Source organism: Dermacentor andersoni, chromosome 3 (assembly GCF_023375885.2).
Source record: "Dermacentor andersoni chromosome 3, qqDerAnde1_hic_scaffold, whole genome shotgun sequence".
Classification (NCBI taxonomy): domain Eukaryota; kingdom Metazoa; phylum Arthropoda; class Arachnida; order Ixodida; family Ixodidae; genus Dermacentor; species Dermacentor andersoni.
In genome coordinates this window covers 126,906,403-126,926,500 of record NC_092816.1, presented here as the reverse complement: position 1 = coordinate 126,926,500, position 20,098 = coordinate 126,906,403, and the positions used below count along the sequence as shown (strand labels likewise).

Sequence of the window (20,098 nt, the reverse complement as noted above, 5' to 3'; positions counted from 1 at the left end):
AGGCGCTCACATCCCACCTCTGTCTGTTTCGTGGTCAATGAGTTCAGCAGTCTGTCCCATAAAGGTCACAGATTGGCACACGCATGACAACACACCTCATTCTAACACGAAGTCCTCGAAGTGGCTAGGCAACCACCCAAGGCGTTATGGCCGCTGAGTCTTCTGCTGCGTTATGTAGGTCATTCTTCACTTCCGGGTTGCACGAGCTCTGTACGTTGCGTGATGTAGGGTGATTGAACTGTTCACTGCACTGGCGGGGGCGAGGATGGGCAAGATGACACGTAACAAGTGACACGTAACAGACACAAATTCGTGATTGCGTTAATCTGTCTTTGCTAGGATGTCCAACACATTCATTACTTGTGCTCCTGAAACAAGACCCAATTTGCCTAGTGTCGTATGCATGTAGGACGCTGCTGTTTCAAGCGTTGTAAGTGGTGTAGTTTTCCATATATACCCGCCGTGGTTGCTCAGTGGCTATGGTGTTGGGCTGCTGAGCACGAGGTCGCGTAACGTACTCCGCCCCGTACCTCCAGCTTACGAAGGTGAACCGCGAGACGCTGAACACGACGATAAGGAAAGCAGTCAAACTCGCCATGGGCATGCCAGTCTACTTGTCAACGCAGAAGCTGTTAGACATGGGTGCCCACAACACGGTGGAAGAGCTTGGTGGAAGCACACCTATCCCACCATAGAGTAAGGCTGAGCCGGACAGAGCACGGCCGGGCCATCCTACGCAAGATGGGATTGCAGATTGAACAGCAACCGACAACGGAGCCGCTCCCCACAACGTGGACGGACATTATTAAGACCAAGCCCCTCCCCCGGAACATGCAGCCGGGGAGAAACGACGAGAGACGCTCTGCGCGGGCCAAGGCACTGGCTCGACAGCTTGAAGAGGACCCCGAGGTTCTCTACGCGGACGCCTCGCTTCCAAGCAAGGCACCAGAGCAACGGTAGTCGTCACCACCATCGATAAACTGGTCACAGGCGCATCGATACAGACGACGAATGCAGCCGAAGCAGAAGAAGTGGCCGTGGCCCTCGCACTCTCACAACCGGGAGTGAGGACCGTGGTCACAGACTCCAAGACCGCCTACGCAAGCTACCGCAAGGGCTTGCGGCACTCTCTCGCGGCACTAACGATCCTCACAAAACGCAAATCACCGGGACGGGTCGTTGAGCTCGTGTGGGTCCCTGCTCACACGTAAGTGGAAGGCAACGCACTCGCCGACCACTATGCCCGAGAACTGCCAATCCGGGCCGAGGACGAGCCAGAACTACCGCACCCCGTGACAAATTACAAAGACATCACCCAAATGCACAGAGGCGGCAGATGTAGGCTTCCCCGTCCGCATCCGCAACTCAGCCGAAGGCAGCTAACGATCGTGCGCCGCGCGCAAGCGGGGTCGCTAGCGCATCCCATGCTCTTGCACAATATGTTCCCAGCAGAGCATGACACTTCATGCCCGTTTTGCAGACGATCGGAAGGCACTCTAGCACATATCCTTGCAGAGTTCACTAAGCTCAAGAACCCCCAACCATCTTTACCCCCCACTCTCCCCAGCCCCAACCCCACCGAGCGATGGGAGACCTTGTTGTCCAGCCCCGACCTACCGACCCAGCTCGCGCTGGCGGCTAGGGGCCAGGAACTGCTGGACGCATATGGGACCTGAGAAGAACGTTCCACCCCATCTGGTGCCAGCGCGCACCAACCTTTACTAAGGGCTCAGTAAAAGTTGATTCTCTCTCTCTCTCTCTCGCGGAATTGAGTCCCGGCCACGACGGCCGCATTTCGATGGGGGCGAAATGCGAAAACACCCGAGGACTTAGATTTAAGTGCACGTTAAAGAACCCCAGGTGGTCGAAATTTCCGCGGCGTGCCTCATAATCAGAAAGTGGTTTTGGCCCGTAAAACCCCATAATTAAAAAAAAGTTTTCCATACAGAGAATAGATGTTCTGTGACAGGCTATCACATTGACGGCCACAATCAATTATATTTAAATCGCAATTTGGTAAACTGTTCTTCCCTTGGGGCCTCCTCCAAACCTCAAAACTCATCATGTTGCAGCTGTCGTTACACGGAAACGTCTGGATGATCGCTAGCCAAAGTTTGTACAGAAAAAAGTTGCTTTATGAATATAGGCTGGGAAGTGCAAGCTTTTGATTAGAAATTTGAGGAGTTACCGCGAACGAAAGAAGTATACGGAATGTAGGACACTAGGCATGTTGGCGTTTTATGTGCCAAACCCATGATATGATTATGAGGCACGCCGTAGTGGGAACTTCTGATTATTTTAACTGCCTTGGCTTCATTAACGTGCACCGAATGTTTAGTATACGGGCGCTCTTGCATTTCGTCGCATTGAAACGCATCAGCCGCGGTCGGGATTCAATCGCGCGTACTGGGGCTTACCAGCGCATAGGCAATGCCACTACGCCAGCGCGGCGGGTACGTTTACCGCTGTCCATATGCTTACTATAGGACAACTGCACGCGTTTCACCGTTTCTACTAAGCAAAGATATCATGTTTGAAGCTATATTTATTCACTTTCTTAAAAGTTACCTCCAGCATCTGAACTTGAACTTGTTTGATGTCTTACTCCTTGTCAAAGCAATTTTCTTTTTCACCGTTCCCCGGAGATGCAATGGTCCCCTATGTTGTTCTGTTCTTTAGGCGTAGTGCGCACTTATTTACGTTAAAGACATTCCTTTGAAATGGAGCAAGGGGTAGCTAAAACATTGGAGGTTATTTTCAAGAAGGTGGCAAAAAACAATTTCACTGATTTAATGCAGGCCCGGTAGCAATGTGGGGGTGCGTGAATTTCACTTTGTACTGAGCACATAGAAAGGAATAAAATTACCGACGAAAACATTTCCGAGCCTGATTCTCAGTCCTTACTCAACAACCCCAGTATACCAACTGTGCCGCGCCTTCGAAGCTCAGCAGATCCTCTAAGCTCCGACACATGACGCACGTGATCACATCGCGCATCAAGCCATCATCAGGCTTACGCACACGCCCTGATTGCACGTACTTAAACCTGGCAACGTGTATAGGCACTTTTCAAAAATAAGCTTTCTCAGCCACTTTCTGCAGTTTTCGAGGCATCTTTCGTCTCGTGTGCAGCTGTGGCATCTTTCGAAGGCACAGCTGCACACGGTAGTCAAAATGCCGCGCTCCCACAGCACATGGAAATCGTGTCGCCATATAGTCCTGCATCAGCCTATAGAGTGCCTAATTCGGACCAAACATCCTGCACCCTTTCCGTACCCTCGTTCTCATAAGTATCTAATCCACTCCGGTCGACTGTGGTATTTGACATTAGGTTGAGTGCTACATATGTTCGTAGTTCACTCACTTGATTTGTGACGCATGCGATGTAAACGCGCAGTAATCATCAACACGGAGTCTTTTGGCAGTAGCAAGAGCAGTTGGGTTCCGCCGATAAATGTAAAAAGTACTTTTAATTATAAAACAATGAGCAATAGACAATAGACCCTATAACACTTATATAGAGAGGCTGCAGAAAACCCTTTTCCTACGTTGTAAATGGCGCCCCTCAGAAGAACCACATAGCCACACAATAAGAAAAAAACAAGCACGACCCCAAACCACTGACATGCGGTAATTCGTAAGTAACCTTACCTGCACATGGCATATGCCATGTGCTGTGATGCAATGTACGGTTTTGCAAAACTAAGAAAGCTTCGCTTACAATTACAGACAATAGGGATGTGTTCTGCCTTTTTACCTGAGTGTCGTCGCTAATTTCGTATCGGTTGCGACCTGTTCCTTAGAACTGAGAGGGCGCAGCGATCGATCCTTGTGACATGTGGATGACGATGTTTTGCTGGCTGCGGTTTTTTGTATGGGGGGTCTTTGTATTAGCAGCTGATTTTGCTTTTCTCCTTCTATGGTGCCTCGTCTCTCTCCCTACACATGGCAAGGTGTCGGGGTCGCCTGTCGCGCACAACGTTTGCGTACAACGTTCGGGCGAGTCACACGGTGTTGCGGGAACGCTTGGTGGGCAGGCCCACTACTGTCGCCAAACTGCTGTTGTGATCTTCGGGCTCATGTTTTAAAGCTTTGCGTAAAGATGCTGATGTGCTTAGTGCATAGTTACGCCTTTGATTCTCACTGTCATGCTGCAACTGTGAAATAGATTGGAGCCTGTTTTGGAATCATTGATGTTGAATGGATATCTCAAAGCGATAAAAATTCTCAAGCAGAAATAGCTTGGATCGTATGTTCCCAGGTCGAAATATGAGCAAAACGAGGACAACGTAAGAGCGGGAGCCACGTCTCGGCAAGTGGACTTGTCTGTTTCAAGGCGCCATCTGCTTTCCTCGGCACAGTGTATATATATATATATATATATATATATATATATATATATATATATATATATATATATATATATATATATATTTTAAATATATAGTTCTTCTAAAAGGTAAAGGGGGTAAGGCGGGTGGGCGAAGCAATGTTCGAGGGTGTGTTGGCGGCGCGGGTGTAGAATTGAAAAGAAAGGTGTGTTATTCAACGTCGGTGGAGGTATGTGAGGTAGCGCCGTGCGTCAGCGGGCCGTGTGTTTTTTCGAGAAAGGGACCTGCACGACGGGGTGAGGGGGCTTATATGCTTTGCAGAAGGTCAGTGAGCTGTCGTCTCTAAGAACGAGGTAATAAAAGAAGCGACAGAAACTGGTGCTCGTCACAAAAAACACTCATTTGGAATAAATACACAAATAAAAAAAGAAAGGGAGGAAAGAAAAAACAATACACTAAGCAACCCAACGAAAAAGAACTAAGTGCTATTGCCTATAGCTTGAAATTTAGCACAGTGAATAGATTCTAAAGCTCATTTTGAAAAAGTTATGCCTATTCGCTGCAATATCTTGAAGTTGAATGAATGAGGTATGATTATACATATGTTCTGTCTAGCGCAGATCGAAAATTTGACTGTAGGATGCAGAGTTTAGTTCATCAAAGTTATGGCCTGGTTGGTTGAAATGTTCGGCGACGGTTTTGGGAAGCTCTTTAGCCGTGTGCGCGCGATGTCCGTTTACTATGGCGTTCATTGATTGCTCCCTTTCACCTATATATTGTTTCTTACAGAAGGAACATTCAAGCATATAAATCACATCGGTACTAGTGCTAGTAAAGCTAGTTCTCACTTCGTGTGTATCACTATTTTCGGTGCTTTTAATTTTTATGTCACTTTGAAAGTGCCTGCAGGTTTTCCATCTGGGGTTGCTACATGCTTTTATTATGAGAGAATGAGGTTGGCTACCTTTTACGTGCACTAACACGTTTTTAATGTTTCTGTTGCGGCGATACGTCACCCTTGGTACCACGGGGAGCGCTTTTCTCAGACTCTAATTACTTGATTATATTGAGCGGTATTTTTGTAGGACGTAAATGGGTAGAGTAGGCTGCCCCTGCCAACATGCTTTGTCAGCCATGCCTTCTCAGGAAGTTCTTCGCCGGTGTCTCGTAGCAATTCATTGGCGCACTCTTTGCAATTGCTCTTTTTCGGCATCTTACGGGCAACGTAGCCGGTGAAGGAATACGCGATGCGGTAGTCGCTTCTTATTGGCACTGCAGAGCTATGCTCGGGCTACAAATTGTAACATGACAGGACTTCATTCACATTTTATGCAAACAACCAATGTCCAATAGGTCATCTAGCGTCCTGCATGTGTACTTTTTTCGATTCGAGGTTGCTCGCATTAATCAGGCTCTTAATCACTGCCGGCGAAATATTTTCATTTACGGGCGCTCTGTCGAGACTGCAGAAGGCAAGGCAGTTTGCGGAAAGCAAAAACTGCTTAGGAGTAGGGTTATCGTTTAATTCCGGCATTTGCCTGAAAATAGCAAAAAAAAACAATCTCGGGCGGGTCCTGACTCAAGCTACAAGTCATTAAATATTTGTGGCTCAGTGTTCCCGGCACATACGGAAGAATTGAAATTATGTTTCTGAGGCTTACAGGAAGGCCTTCAGCCGTCGCCTATCTGAGCCCAGATTTCTAATTTTTCTTTCCCAGCTATCCAAACACGAAAGTAGTTCGTGGATTTCTTTCACTTGAATAGAGTTTTGGCGCATTGCATTCTGAATGCAACACGAAGTCATGAGCTCAATCAGCTGCTTACGCATTCTGCGAATAATTCCTCCGTTGCTTCAGTTGAGTTCGCACCGCAAATTTTTTCCACCTGGTTCTTGCATATATAGAGCCCTAAGAAAATATTAACGGTGAAATAAGTGAAGGCCAGGTTCACTTTCATTCGTTCGAACCCATTTGGCTCTGCGACAGATCTTGTGACATGAGCCATAGCCTGCAGTCGCACCTGTTACATCTCTAGGCCTGTTTTACAACACCCACTCGGACTGTTCCTTACGGTGTCTCAAAGCCTGCTGACACAAGGGAGTTATGGACACATTTGACTAAATGCGAAAGGTTCTGCACTTTTAACACCGTTTTCTGAGCTGCTTCCATTACGCCAAAGCTCGCCACATACTTCTGTTCCAGGTTGCCGGATCTGTCGTGACAAAGCCAACAAAGAGGCCTATGTTCTCCGGAGCTATGGTCGAGTCTACAGCCATCTTTGATAGGACGTCCGCTTTAACATTGCCGTTAGAACCAAAGACCCAGAGTATTTGCTCAAGTTGGCCAAAGTACGCATGAAACATTACAGCTAGGCCGTGTCAGCATGTTTGTCCCTATTGCGATGGGATACTGTATTTTTCAAGGTCGACAAACTCCTCGATTCGACCATTGCTCGTAACGTTGAGACATTAAAAGAGTTTAATTTAATCTATTAGGATCCCCCCGAGCCTCTTGAATTCATCCATGTCGTCCTCCTTCTCTCTGATTCTGGTGAATATTTGCTCATTAAACACAATGGTATTTCTATAAGGTATAGAGCGTTTACGCAGGCAGCTTTTGCGCAGATGAGCCATGATATTATGTTTCCGAATGCGTTCGTACAATTTGGGGCCCTTGATTTTGATTGCAATTCATTCCAAGAGCCACTCAGGACTATATTTCATGCCTTGGGCGTATTTTCGACGCTTTAAAGCACACTATAGTCACCGCTGCGTTGTGGAGTATGGAGAGCTTATCCTCTGGGCTTGAAGCTGATATAAAAGTGTTGATTTGCTTTATCCTCTCGAGCTCAACGCTCCAGCTTTTTAGTTAGACTTCCTCTCGCAGTAGCTGTATGGTGTGCCTCGCAAGCTTGCTAGCCGCAATGATATTTGGCCTCATAACTTTCTTCCTCCTTTGATAGGAGGCTTGGTTCAATGAAAGCTAGTGCAGATGCGAAGCTAGTGCAGACACTCGAGATGCGAAACCGGCAATTCGACCGCGCACGAACTCGACAAACTACGCCGGAGTTCAGTCACTGGCCACCGACGACCTACGCGAGACTATCCGAGCGGTCATGCGGGAGGAGCTACAGAAGCTGTTCCCATCATCACAGCCTCAAGTGGCTTCGATTGCCGACGCCGTACGTGAGCAGCTCCAACAACAACTCGGAGTTGCCCCTGAATCGCCGCAGCCTCAGCCGCAAGCGATGACCTACGCCGCCGTCGCCCGCCGTCAGGGTCCTCCTCCACGACCGTGCCAGGGCCCCGTAACGCCGCGATTCCGTCGACCACCACCGCCGTCGCCAGCACACCCACCCGTCGCCCAGCGCAGCTACCCGAGGAAGACAGACGTTCGGCGCGCTCCTGACCACCGCTCGCTCTGCTACCACTGCGGAGAAGCGGGTCACGTCTACCGACGATGCCCATACCGGGAGATGGGACTGCGAGGTTTCGCCGTTAACGCTTCGCGCCCGCAGCAAGGTGAACGCCCTCGCGATATCGCCGGCTACCTCGCCGCTACTCAGTGGAGCTCTCGACGACCGTCGCGTTCGCCATCACCAGGCCGCTACCTCTCGCCGCAGCGCCGACCATACACTGGCCCAGCCCGGCGCCGGTCAGCGAGCCCGTATCCGGAAAACTAAAAGCAGCAACCGATGGAGGTGCGGTTGCTGTTCGTCGAACTGACGAAGATCCTCCGCCGCCGACGAAGACACCGAAGAAACTACCTCGACGACATAACGACACGCCGCCGTCCCGGCGAAGTCTGGAAGCAAAGACTACGACAACGAAAGACGACCTGACGACTCGACGTTCCAATTTCAGTTCAACACGACGCAGCCGTGATCCGACGCCGAGACCTAACTGCAACGCCAGACAAAGAACCACCGACCTCGACGTGCTTCTCGACGGCCACGCAGTTACCGCCTTAGTGGACACAGGGGCCGATTACTCCGTAATGAGTGGACACATCGCCGCCCAATTGAAGAAAGTTAAAACTGCATGGGAAGGCCCTCAAATTCGAACGGCTGGAGGACACCTTATCACACCGACTGGAATCTGCACGGCAAGAATAACCATTCATGACAGGACTTACCCTTCCACCTTCGTTATCCTCCAACAGTGTTCACGAGACGTCATTCTCGGTATGGACTTCCTGAACCTACACGGCGCAATCATCGACCTGAAGTCGAAGCCAATAACGCTGTCGGAAGATAAAGCGATACTGCCGGAGAGCCCTCGTAGTCACCACGCCTTGAGTGTGCTCGAAGATCAAGTGAGCATCCCGCCTCGCTCCAGCATTGTTATTTCGGTCGGCACTGAAACACCCGCTGACGTAGAAGGCGTCATCGAAGGTGACCAACGTCTACTGCTCGACCGTGAAATTTGCGTCGCAAAAGGGATCGCTCGACTGCATGGAGGGAAAATTGAAGTGTCACTGACAAACTTCAGCCAGGAGTTCAAGCACATCAACAAGGGCACGACGATCGCGTACATCGAGGAAATTCTGGAAACCAGTAATGCGTTTGTCCTCTCGGATTCCGCCGCATCTTCCCCGACGACGATGGTTCCCGAACCAGACTACGACATTAATCCAAGTCTCCCCGTGATTATGCAACAGCAGCTCAGACGTCTGCTCCGACGATACAAAGGCTGCTTTTCAAAGTCATCGAGGATTCGACAAACACCAGTCGCCAAGCATCGCATAATCACCGAGGAGTGCGCTAGACCACTCCGCCAGAGCCCTTACCGAGTTTCGCCGCAAGAACGTGCAATAAGAGAACAAGTCGACGAAATGCTGCGCAACGACATCATCCAGCCGTCGCAAAGCCCGTGGGCATCCCCTGTTGTCCTGGTAAAGAAAAAGGACGGAAGCCTACGTTTCTGCGTCGATTATCGTCGTCTGAACAAGATCACGAAGAAAGACGTATACCCCCTCCCACGAATAGACAACGCATTGGATCGGCTCTGCAACGCTAAATACTTCTCGTCGATGAACCTCAAGTCTGGCTATTGGCAAATAGAAGTCGACGAAAGAGATCGCGAAAAGACGGCCTTCATCACCCCAGACTGCCTCTATGAGTTCGAGGTTATGCCATTCGGACTGTGCTCGGCGCCTGCAACGTTCCAGCGCGTCATGGACACGGTGTTAGCAGGATTGAAGTGGCAGACCTGCCTCGTTTACTTGGATGACGTCGTCGTCTTCGCCGGAAATTTCGACGATCACCTCAAGCGGCTTGCGACAGTACTAGAGGCCATCAAGTCGTCAGGGCTTACCCTGAAGCCGGAAAAATGCCGCTTCGCTTACGATGAGCTTCTGTTCCTAGGCCACGTAATCAGCAAATCTGGTGTCCGTCCAGACCCGCAAAAGACAGCTGCAATCGCACAGTTCCTGCAACCCATCAACAAGAAGGCAGTGCGTAGATTCCTTGGCATGTGTGCCTACTACAGGCGCTTTGTCAAGGACTTTTCACGCATCGCTGAGCCGTTGACACGTCTAACTAAATGTGATGTTGAGTTCAAGTGGGAAACACCGCAGGCCGACGCATTTAAAGAAGTCAAACGATGCATGCAGTCACCACCGCTACTTGCGCACTTCGACGAGTACGCCGATACAGAAATCCATACTGACGCCAGTAGCCTAGGCCTCGGTGCCGTTCTAGTCCAGAGGAGAAACGGAGTCGAACAGGTGATAGCTTACGCTAGCCGGTCGCTGTCAAAAGCGGAAGGCAACTATTCTACGACCGAAAAGGAATGCCTCCCATCGTTTGGGCTACAGCTAAATTTCGCCCTTATCTTTATGGCAGGCCATTCAAAGTCGTCAGTGTCCATCACGCGTTGTGTTGGCTAGCGAATATAAAGGATCCTTCAGGACGACTGGCGCGGTGGAGCCTCAGACTACAAGAATAAGACATCACTGTAACCTACAAGTCCGGACGAAAACACTCCGATGCCGATTGCCTATCACGCGCCCCAATTAACTCGCCGCCGCAACACGACGAGAATGACGACGCCTTCCTTGGAATGCTAAGCGCGGAAGACTTCGCTGAACAGCAACGGGCAGACCCGGAGCTAAAAGGCGTCGTCGAATATTTGGAAGGGCACACCGACGTTGTCCCCAGGGCATTTAAGCGCGGATTATCTTCCTTCACGCTTCAAAACAATCTACTCGTGAAGAAGAACTTCTCACCAGTCCGCGCCAACTACCTTCCTGTTGTCCCGTCAGGACTTCGTCCAGAAGTATTGCACGCCCTACATGACGATCCGACCGCTGGACACCTCGGAGTTTCCCGGACACTATCGAGGAAACAAGAAAAGTATTATTGGCCGCGCCTGACTGCCGACGTCGCCCGTTATGTCAGAACATGCCGAGACTGTCAGCGACGCAAGACACCGCCGACAAGGCCAGCCGGATTACTACAGCCAATCGAGCCTCCTTGCCGACCATTCCAGCAGATCGGGATGGACTTGCTGGGACCCTTTCCGACGAAACAACCGGAAAAAATGGATCGTCGTGGCGACGAACTACCTCACCCGCTTCGCTGAAACTAAAGCACTGCCGAAAGGTAGCGCAGCCGAAGTGGCGAAATTCTTTGTCGAAAACATCCTGCTGCGACATGGCGGCCCAGAAGTCCTCATCACCCACAGAGGAACGGCCTTTACTGGGGAGCTCACCCAAGCCATTCTGAAATTCAGTCAGACAAGGCACAGGAGGACAACGGCCTACCATCCGCAGACGAATGGTCTTACGGAGCGGCTGAATAAGACCCTCGCCGACATGCTAGCGATGTACGTCGACGTCGAACACAAGACCTGGGATGCCGTCCTGCCTTACGTAACATTCGCTTACAACACGGTGGTGCAAGAAACAACACAGATCACGCCGTTCAAGCTGGTCTACGGCAGGAACCCCACGACGACGCTCGACGCCATGCTGCCGCACGTCACTGACGAGGAGAACCTTGACGTCGCTACCTACCTTCAGCGCGCCGAAGCCCGAGAGCTCGCCCGCCTGCGGATCAAGAACCAGCAGAGGACCGACTGCCGACACTACAACCTCCGACGACCCTCCGTCGAGTACCAGCCCGGCGACCGTGTTTGGGTATGGACCCCGATACGCCGACGAGGACTCAGTGAGAAACTACTCCCACGCTATTTAGGACCCTACAAGGTCATCCGACGTATTGGCGCTCTGGACTATGAGGTCGTGCCAGACGGCATTTCGCATTCACAGCGGCGCCGCGCACGATCTGAAGTGGTCCACATGGTGCGCCTTAAACTCTTTTACGGACGCTGACGAAATTCCTTATTTTTGTTTTCTTTGCTACGGGTGTTTTTCTTTCGTTGGTATGTAGCATCGGGTCGATGCTTTTTAAGAGTGGGGTATTGACACGTGTACTTATCTTTATCGGGCGACCACGTTTCGCCGCCTAACAAATGTAATCGCACAGCGCGGGACACGCCTGCATGTATCCGAAGTTTCTGGAAAGTTATCGATGCTTCTACCCGGCTGTCTGTAGTCGCTGAACCTTGTGTTATATGATTTCATCGCGTGACGCGAATGGTGTAGAACTTTGTGGAAGGCACGCGGGTCCGAATGATTAGTCTGGAACGTTCGACAACTGCTGTATAAAAGCCGACGCGCTTGACCCGCTGATCAGATTTTAGACGATCGCCGACCGTGTTCGCCGCTATCGTTCTGCTATAAGTGTAGCCTCTTTTGTGGGCACAGGTTCGCCCAATAATAGTTAGTTTTGTCGTTCACAGTATTGCTACTGTGTTCTTTGACGTCACGACCACGTGACAATATTGTGCTATAGCCCCGCAGGGGCGTCTGCGTCAGCAGGCGTTTGGTGCGTTGCGACACCACGTACCCGAGCACACGAGGTTGGACCCTCCCGCGCCTAACCGTGCGTGGCTTAGCCGTGTCCGGGGAAAGGGGGATCCTGGAGGTTGAGCCGATGCTGGGTGTTCGGACCTTTAAGGCCCCCCGACGGAGGCAACACACCCCTTTGGCCTCGGCTACACGTAGACAGCACCCCCGGACTGACCCACCCGGGGGAAATCGGTAGTTGCCTTTTCCTGTCCTTCTCTCCATTCTTCGTCTTTCTCTCTAACTTTTGATCTTTGCTGTCTTCTCTTCATTTCTTTCTTACTTCCGCTCTTCCCGGCAGCAAGGGTTAACCATGTGTGATGCAATCAACCTTGGTTGTACATATTTGGTTATAGCGAAAACGTACAGTTGGCGTCCGCAGGACTTGTTTCTTTATAAGACCTGTGGCGTCCCCTTGTTGGGCTCCATTGTGGGCGGCTGCCGTTACGGCCGAAAACTGAAGATTCCCTTATGGATTATTCCTTTCCAAAACTCCCTGATCGCCCTCAGAAGCGAGGGCGCACCGAAGTATTTAAATTTTTTGGCTGACACACTGAAAACTTTCCACGCTATCAAGTCATTCATTCTGAGAAACCTGGAAAGACAACGAGAATGATATCGCCTTTCCTGGTTTCCATATGTCTAACTGAAACTATTGGCCCAGGCTATAATGCATCTAGGCTAGCAAGTGGCGACCTCCTCTTAGAACTGCGTGACAAAAACCAGTACCAAAACCTAAGTAACCTAGTGTCTACTGTGGGCACTCCTGTTTCACTGACCCCACACCGCACCATGAACACCATCCGTGGTGTGACCTCTGAAGACGACTTAATGAACCTGACCGAAGCTGAACTTTTGGAAGAGTGGAATGATCAAAATATCATCAACGTAAAACGAATTAGAATCAGGCGCGACGGGAAAGAAATCGATACCAAAGACCCAATTCTCACATTTGGCTCCAGTGTACTACCAGAAACACTAGAAGCAGGTTATATTAAGATCCGAGTAAGGCAGTACATACCTAACCCTCTCCGTTGCTTCAAGTGCCAAAGATTCGGCCATAGCTCGCAAAACTGCCGAGGCCAATTGACCTGTGCTAAGCGCAGTGACACGAACACCCCACTGAATCCTGCGATAAACCTCTACACTGTGTAAACTGCGATGGGGACCACGCGGCAAACTCGCGGTCTTGTCCATCCTGGAAAAAGAGAAAGAAATCGTAGCAAATAAAGTGAAGGAGAACCTCTCATTCAAAGAAGCGCGTAGGCGGGTGTCCAACCTGCCAAACAGCTTTGCCGATGTGGCGCGTCAGGGCGGAGCGCCACAGCGGCTCCCGGCAGCTGTCCGACCCACAAGCAGTGAGTCGGCAGTTACGCCAACTGCCCCAGCGGCGGTCGCAGCTACCGCTGCTCCGTCACCCCAGCAGAAGGGGCCATCCACCTCCGGGCAGGTGCCCCCAAAGGCCTCGTCCAACGTGCCGAGGCCTTCTCGCCAAACAAAGCGCTCGGCAGCGCCTGTCCAGCGCCTCGCAAGAGGCAATGGACACAACGACCAGCCAGACGGCGCCACCAGTGCCTAAGGAGCGGCGAGCATCACTTGGCCGCCCCAGAAAAGACAAAACTCCCGTCACGGCACCTGCAAAACGCTCGTGAACTAATCTCAGTCTCTTAAACACACATCACCCTACACATGTAGTATAATGGGTACACAAATACTGCAATGGAATGTTAGAGGACTTCTCCATAACCTCGACGACATTAGAGAGCTCCTACACAAACACAATTCCAAGTTGCTGTGTGTTCAAGAGACACACCTAAAATTAACGCAGACCAACTTTCTAAGGCAATATGCCACTTTTCGCAAAGACTGGGATGATGCACTCTCCTCCTCAGGCGGTGTAGCCATAATAGTCGATCAGGGTGTTGCATGTCAGCACTTAAGTCTCCGAACCCCCCTCGAGGCAGTTGCAGTACGAGCTGTGCTATTTGGTAAGGTAATAACGGTTAGTTCGATGTACGTCTCCCCTTCTTGTCACCTTACTAAAACACACTTTGAAAGCTTCATCGATGAACTCCCTCCGCCATATGTAGTCGTTGGTGATTTAAATGCGCATAGCCCTCTGTGGGGCGACACGCGTCCCGATGCACGTGGGCGCCTGATAGAAAACTTTCTATTTTCGTCAGGTGCATGTTTATTGAATAAAAAAGAACCAACGTACTACAATGTTACACATCAAACGTACTCGTCGATTGACTTGAGCATAGCTTCCAGCTCATTATTTCCGTACCTGGAGTGGTCTGTTCTCAAGAACCCCTATGGGAGGGACCACTTCCCAATTACATTAAATCTAACAAAACCAGATACATGCTCGCCCCATTTTCCTCGATGGAATGTCGAATCAGCAAACTGGGAACTGTTTCGAGAACTCACATATTTAGGCGAGGACGACATTTCTGATTTTATTATAGACGATGCTGTGGCATACCTAACTGGTTTTACTATTGACTCTGCAACAAAGTGCATTAAACAATTTAACGGACTGGCAAAGAACCGTCGCATCCCTTGGTGGAATGACGAATGCCGAGACGCACACAAAAATCAAAACAAAGCTTGGGGATTGCGTCGCAATTCTCCAAGAGCTGAAAATCTTATTAATTTTAAACAGGTCAAATCACAAGGCAGGAGAACACGTCGACGTGCAAAGAGAGAGAGTTGGGAGCGGTACATATCTGGGATAAATTCTTACAAAGACGAGGCAAAGGTGTGGAATAGGGTAAATAAACTAAAAGGCCGGGAGACGAACCTCCTGCCCTTATTAAGTACCCAAGGAGATGGCCTGGAAGACCAGGCAGACTGCCTGGGTGAACACTTTGCCTATATCTCCAGTGCATCTCATTACACGCAATCATTCCTCAAGTTCAAAGAACGTGCAGAGTGACAGCCCCTTGACCGGAAATGTGGCCATTATGAAGATTACAACCGCCCGTTTAGTCTAGCTGACCTCAAAAATTCTCTTGCTTGTTGTAACAGCTCAGCAGCAGGTGGTGACCGTATCATATATGAAATGGTCAAGTATCTGCACCCTGAAACACAGAAAGCACTCCTCTCACTTTTTAATGTCATGTGGGCCGCTGGACATATTCCATCTTCTTGGAAAGAAGCTATAATAATACCCATACTCAAACAAGGTAAGGACCCGTCCGTACCTTGTAGTTACAGACCTATCGCTTTGACAAGCTGTTTCTGCAAGCTCTTTGAAAACATGATAAACCGGCGCCTAATCTCTATCCTTGAGAGCAATGGACTACTAGATCCTCACCAGTGTGGTTTCAGAGAAGGCAGATCGACCGTAGATCACCTTGTCCGCATTGAGGCAAATATAAGGGATGCCTTCATACATAAACAGTTTTTTCTCTCCGTATTTATTAAAATTATGGGGTTTTACGTGCCAAAACCACTTTCTGATTATGAGGCACGCCGTAGTGGAGGACTCCGGAAATTTTGACCACCTGGGGTTCTTTAACGTGCACGTAAATCTAAGTACACGGGTGTTTTCGCATTTCGCCCCCATCGAAATGCGGCCGCCGTGGCCGGGATTCGATCCCGCGACCTCGTGCTCAGCAGCCTAACACCATAGCCACTGAGCAACCACGGCGGGTCTCTCCGTATTTCTTGATTTGGAGAAAGCATGCGACACCACATGGCGCTTCGGCATTATGCGAGACGTTTCCGCTATGGGTATCCGCGGGAGTATGCTAAGTATCATTGAAAGTTACCTCTCTAATCGCACATTTCGTGTTAGGGTGGGCCATGCCTTGTCAAGGTCTTTCACCCAGGAAACTGGGGTTCCACAAGGTGGTGTGCTAATCTGCACACTCTTCATTGTGAAAATAAATTCTTTGGGCATGGCTATCCCACGAACAATGTCATACTCTGTATATGTAGATGATGTGCAGCTTGGTTTTAAATCATGCAACTTAACTATCTGCGAACGACATGTCCAGGATGCCCTAAATAAAGTGGCAAAATGGGCTGAAGAAAACGGTTTTAGGTTGAGTCCACAGAAAAGTACATGCGTCCTTTTCACGAATAAGAGAGGAATAGTATCATGTCCTGCTATTGAGCTGTCTGGTAGCAGATTACCGGTACGCGCCGAGCAAAAGTTTCTCGGCATTATATTGGACTTGAAACTGACATTCATCCCGCATATTAAATACTTGAATGCTAAGTGCCTCAAGACAATGAACATATTAAAACTTCTTTCAAGTACAACATGGGGCAGTGACAGGAAATGTCTTTTGAACTTGTATAGGTGTCTTGTTGGCTCACGTCTTGGCTACGGCGCTATAGTATATCAGTCCGCTACACCAAGTGCTTTAAAGATGCTGGATCATGTTCATGATTTAGGAATCCGCCTCGCGACCGGAGCCTTCAGGACAAGCCCCGTACAAAGCCTTTATGCAGAAGCAAATGTATGGTCACTCCATTTTCAGAGATCATATAGCAGTTTTACATATTTCCTCAGAGTACATTTTAACCGCGAAAACCCCTCTTATTCGTGCATAAACGATATGACCGATGCCATACTCTTCAATAACCGACCTGCAGCGAGAACACCGTTCTCTTTGCTCGCAAGGAACCTCAGTGCGGAAATGGGTGTTCCGGTGCTTGAACATTGTCTTATGGCTCCAGCTAAAGTGTTAGCGCCATGGCAGTGGCAGCTGATAGAGTGTGACACATCCTTTGTAGAGGTCACTAAACACGCGCCAGAGACACATAATCAAATGCGTTTCTTAGAACTACAGTACAAGTACTCGTGCACAGAGTTTTACACAGACGCTTCTAAGTCGCATTCCGGGGTGTCCTACGCAGCCATTGGTCCGTCCTTCTCGGAATCCGGTGTACTGCACCCTGAAACAAGTATATTTACGGCTGAGGCCCACGCACTAATGTCGGCTGTGAAACATATATGAAAATCAAATCTTCAAAAAACAATTGTATTCACAGACTCCTTAAGCGTCGTAAAAGCATTGAAGTCACTCTGTAAACACAAAAACCCGGTACTGGCTGAGCTCTACTCCATTCTATGTTGAACGCATATATCTAACCAGCATGTCATTATATGCTGGGTACCTGGCCATAGAGGCATTGCGGGGAATGTACTAGCTGACGAACTGGCTACATCACTTACCTCGCAAGCAATTATTCCTACAGCTGCTGTCCCTGCCACAGATCTGAAGCCTCTCTTACGGAAGAATCTGCGAAGGCACTGGCAACGCTTATGGGACATGGAAACTAAGAATAAGCTTCACTTGATTAAGCCAACGTTAGGTTTCTGGCCCTCGAAAACGAAAACACGACGTACTGATGTCCTATTCTGTCGACTCAGGATAGGACACACCTATGGCACCCACAATTTTTTACTGACTGGAAATGAGCCTCCAACGTGTGGTAGATGTGGTGAGAGGCTGACCGTTCTTCACGTACTCCTGGAGTGTCGGGAATCCGAAGCTGAGAGAAAGACATTTTCTCTTGTATATCGCCAGCACACCCCTCTCCATCCAGCAATGTTTCTTGGTGAAGAAAAGTTCTTTGACACCACAGCAGTCATAGCTTTCTTGAACGATGTAGACTTGCAAGTTTTTAGCCCCATAAATTCATAGCACATCCTCTTTTTAGAGGATGCCGCTGTGATGGTTGTCTTGCAAAGCACGTGCCTCCAGGCCCTTGCATCCCAAGGGCTCTGTTAAGGCAGTAGTGCTTATTGCAAAAAGTTTATTTGTGAGATATGTCAATATCTGATAATTATCTTACAATGCGTATTTCGTGTTCATTGTACAGTCCATTAATCATTGGCATAATTTTATCTTCTATAAGTTTTATGCACTCTAGAGCAACTGTTTTTAGGCCCCTATACAGCCACCGTAACATCTGCCTTTCGTTAATCATAGCTCCATTGCGAACACATTAGCACCGGCCTGGCGCTCTTTGGCCACACTTGGCCCTTGCGCCACAAAACACTACATTCATATTGTGCTATACAGCTTGTTGTCGTACTCTCGGCATTTTGTTTCCCTGGCGGTCGCAGGAAGCAAGCTTTTTCGAACCCTGAACTCGCGCTCATTTTGTTTATGTGGTGAAGTAAGGTCTCAATGTTTTTAACATCATAAAAGGGCGACAAAATCGTCGCCGTGCGCTGTGTGCTTTATGTGCGAGGGAAAGCGTGCGAGGGTAAACCGGCGATCGGGGCTCAATCTTGCGCACGAAAGGACGGAAAACGGGGAGGAATCGCGCCGTCTTCCATCGCTCGCAAGGCTCCATGGGGAAAGTAAGAGAGGGGCCCGCTGTATTTGAAATGCAATCTGCGACTGGGACAGAGTCCGCCGCGAACTGTGTTTTCGCGGCTTAGCTCGCGTTGACGCGAGACGCAGCACGGAGGTCAATTCGCTCGCTGCAGCTGCCGTGCTTCCTCACTGTGGCGTTTTTACAGTGACTTTCCGCGGTCATCGAGTGAAATGTGTTCATATTTGCTCGTGTGCACGTGACAATATGCTTGGTAATTTGGTTAATATGCTTATGCTTACAAGTTTACACGGTCTATAAAACCACTAATTTGGTATCGCAATCAATGCTTTGGCGTTCGATCGAAGCTGCGACTTTTTAAGGTATACACTGTTGCCATTTTGGCCAGGTAAATGAAATACGTTTGGGGGCTTCCGCGACAAGGCTACCTCGCCAAAACTCGGATGGCAGCTTTTCATCATTGAGCAAGTCCAGTTCTTCCACACTATACGTGGGAGCATCTGAGGGACCGCTCACATCCTTGTCGTCGCTGGTGACGTTTACGAACGAAGAGCCACACGCGCCGCGGACGCCGACCCGTGCTTTGCTTCCACCTCCCCCCTCTACCCACGTTAGCGCGATCAAAGCATTTCGCTAATCTTCGTTCGCTAATCTAATTTCGTTCTGAATGTCGTCTAGTGCACGTTTTGCACAAACCTATCACAAAACACTCACTGTAGAATTTGTCCGCAAAGACTTCCATCTTCAGCGGGGCCACTCCGCCGACGGACTGCCCCATCTTGCTCAACTTCTTCAGTGCTTCCTCTCGCGTGCTCCCTGTTATCCAGCTGGACGATTGAAAAGCTTCTTTCAAGGCCTTGTGGATATTGGTGACCATCTCTTCCGCTTCTTGTATTGTCTTCCCGTAAGCCACTGTCGGTTGAGAAGGAAAGGAAAGGAGAAACTGTTTCAATCGCAACAATTTGCGCTAGATAGGTGAATATAATGACATGTGAGGTAGCAGATACGAGGGTCAATAGAACACACTAATATAAATATGCACTCTTTTTAGCTTCTCTGCAAAAAAAGAAAAAAGCGAAACACGTTTTATATTTTACGTGCATACCTTTCAATGCTGCGCTGCCGGTACTTTCAGACCGTGAATTGCACTCGCGCGTCAGCTGTCTTAGAGTTCTTGACAAAACATTAGGAAAGCTCAAAAGATTACAGAAACGAAACGCGAGCAAAATAATTGGCCATTATTCTTTCGAGACATGACCCAAGCAGCCGACTGGCATTCAATCAGACATGACCCAATGCAGGCAAGAAATTGTACAAGCACTGGCTGCATGCTAGCAGTCGGGCGAAATTCTCAGTGTTAGAGCCACGATTGGTTGGACGTCGTGTCATTGCAAGAGCCAATGTACAAGTATTGCAGTATAGGGCCAGCGCTGGCGTTATTGCTGCCATCACCAATGGCAACATTGGGCCAAAGGCCGCTGTATGAAGAATACCGTAACTACGATGGCTGGGGAGTACGTAATCATTGATACCAAGAACCAATCCCCAGAGACA

At 49.3% G+C, this 20,098-nt stretch overlaps 1 protein-coding gene across 1 annotated transcript in view; it reads right to left on the bottom strand.

Moving 5' to 3' along the window:
* The window catches only part of LOC140216532 (neprilysin-1-like), a 30,303-nt gene extending 10,882 nt beyond the window's left edge, over positions 1-19,421 (bottom strand). Inside the window, exon 1 of the mRNA XM_072286894.1 lies at positions 19,259-19,421. Within this exon, the coding sequence (XP_072142995.1) occupies positions 19,259-19,421 (163 nt within the window). The remainder of the gene's footprint in view (positions 1-19,258) is intronic.
* Positions 19,422-20,098: the final 677 nt, after the last annotated feature.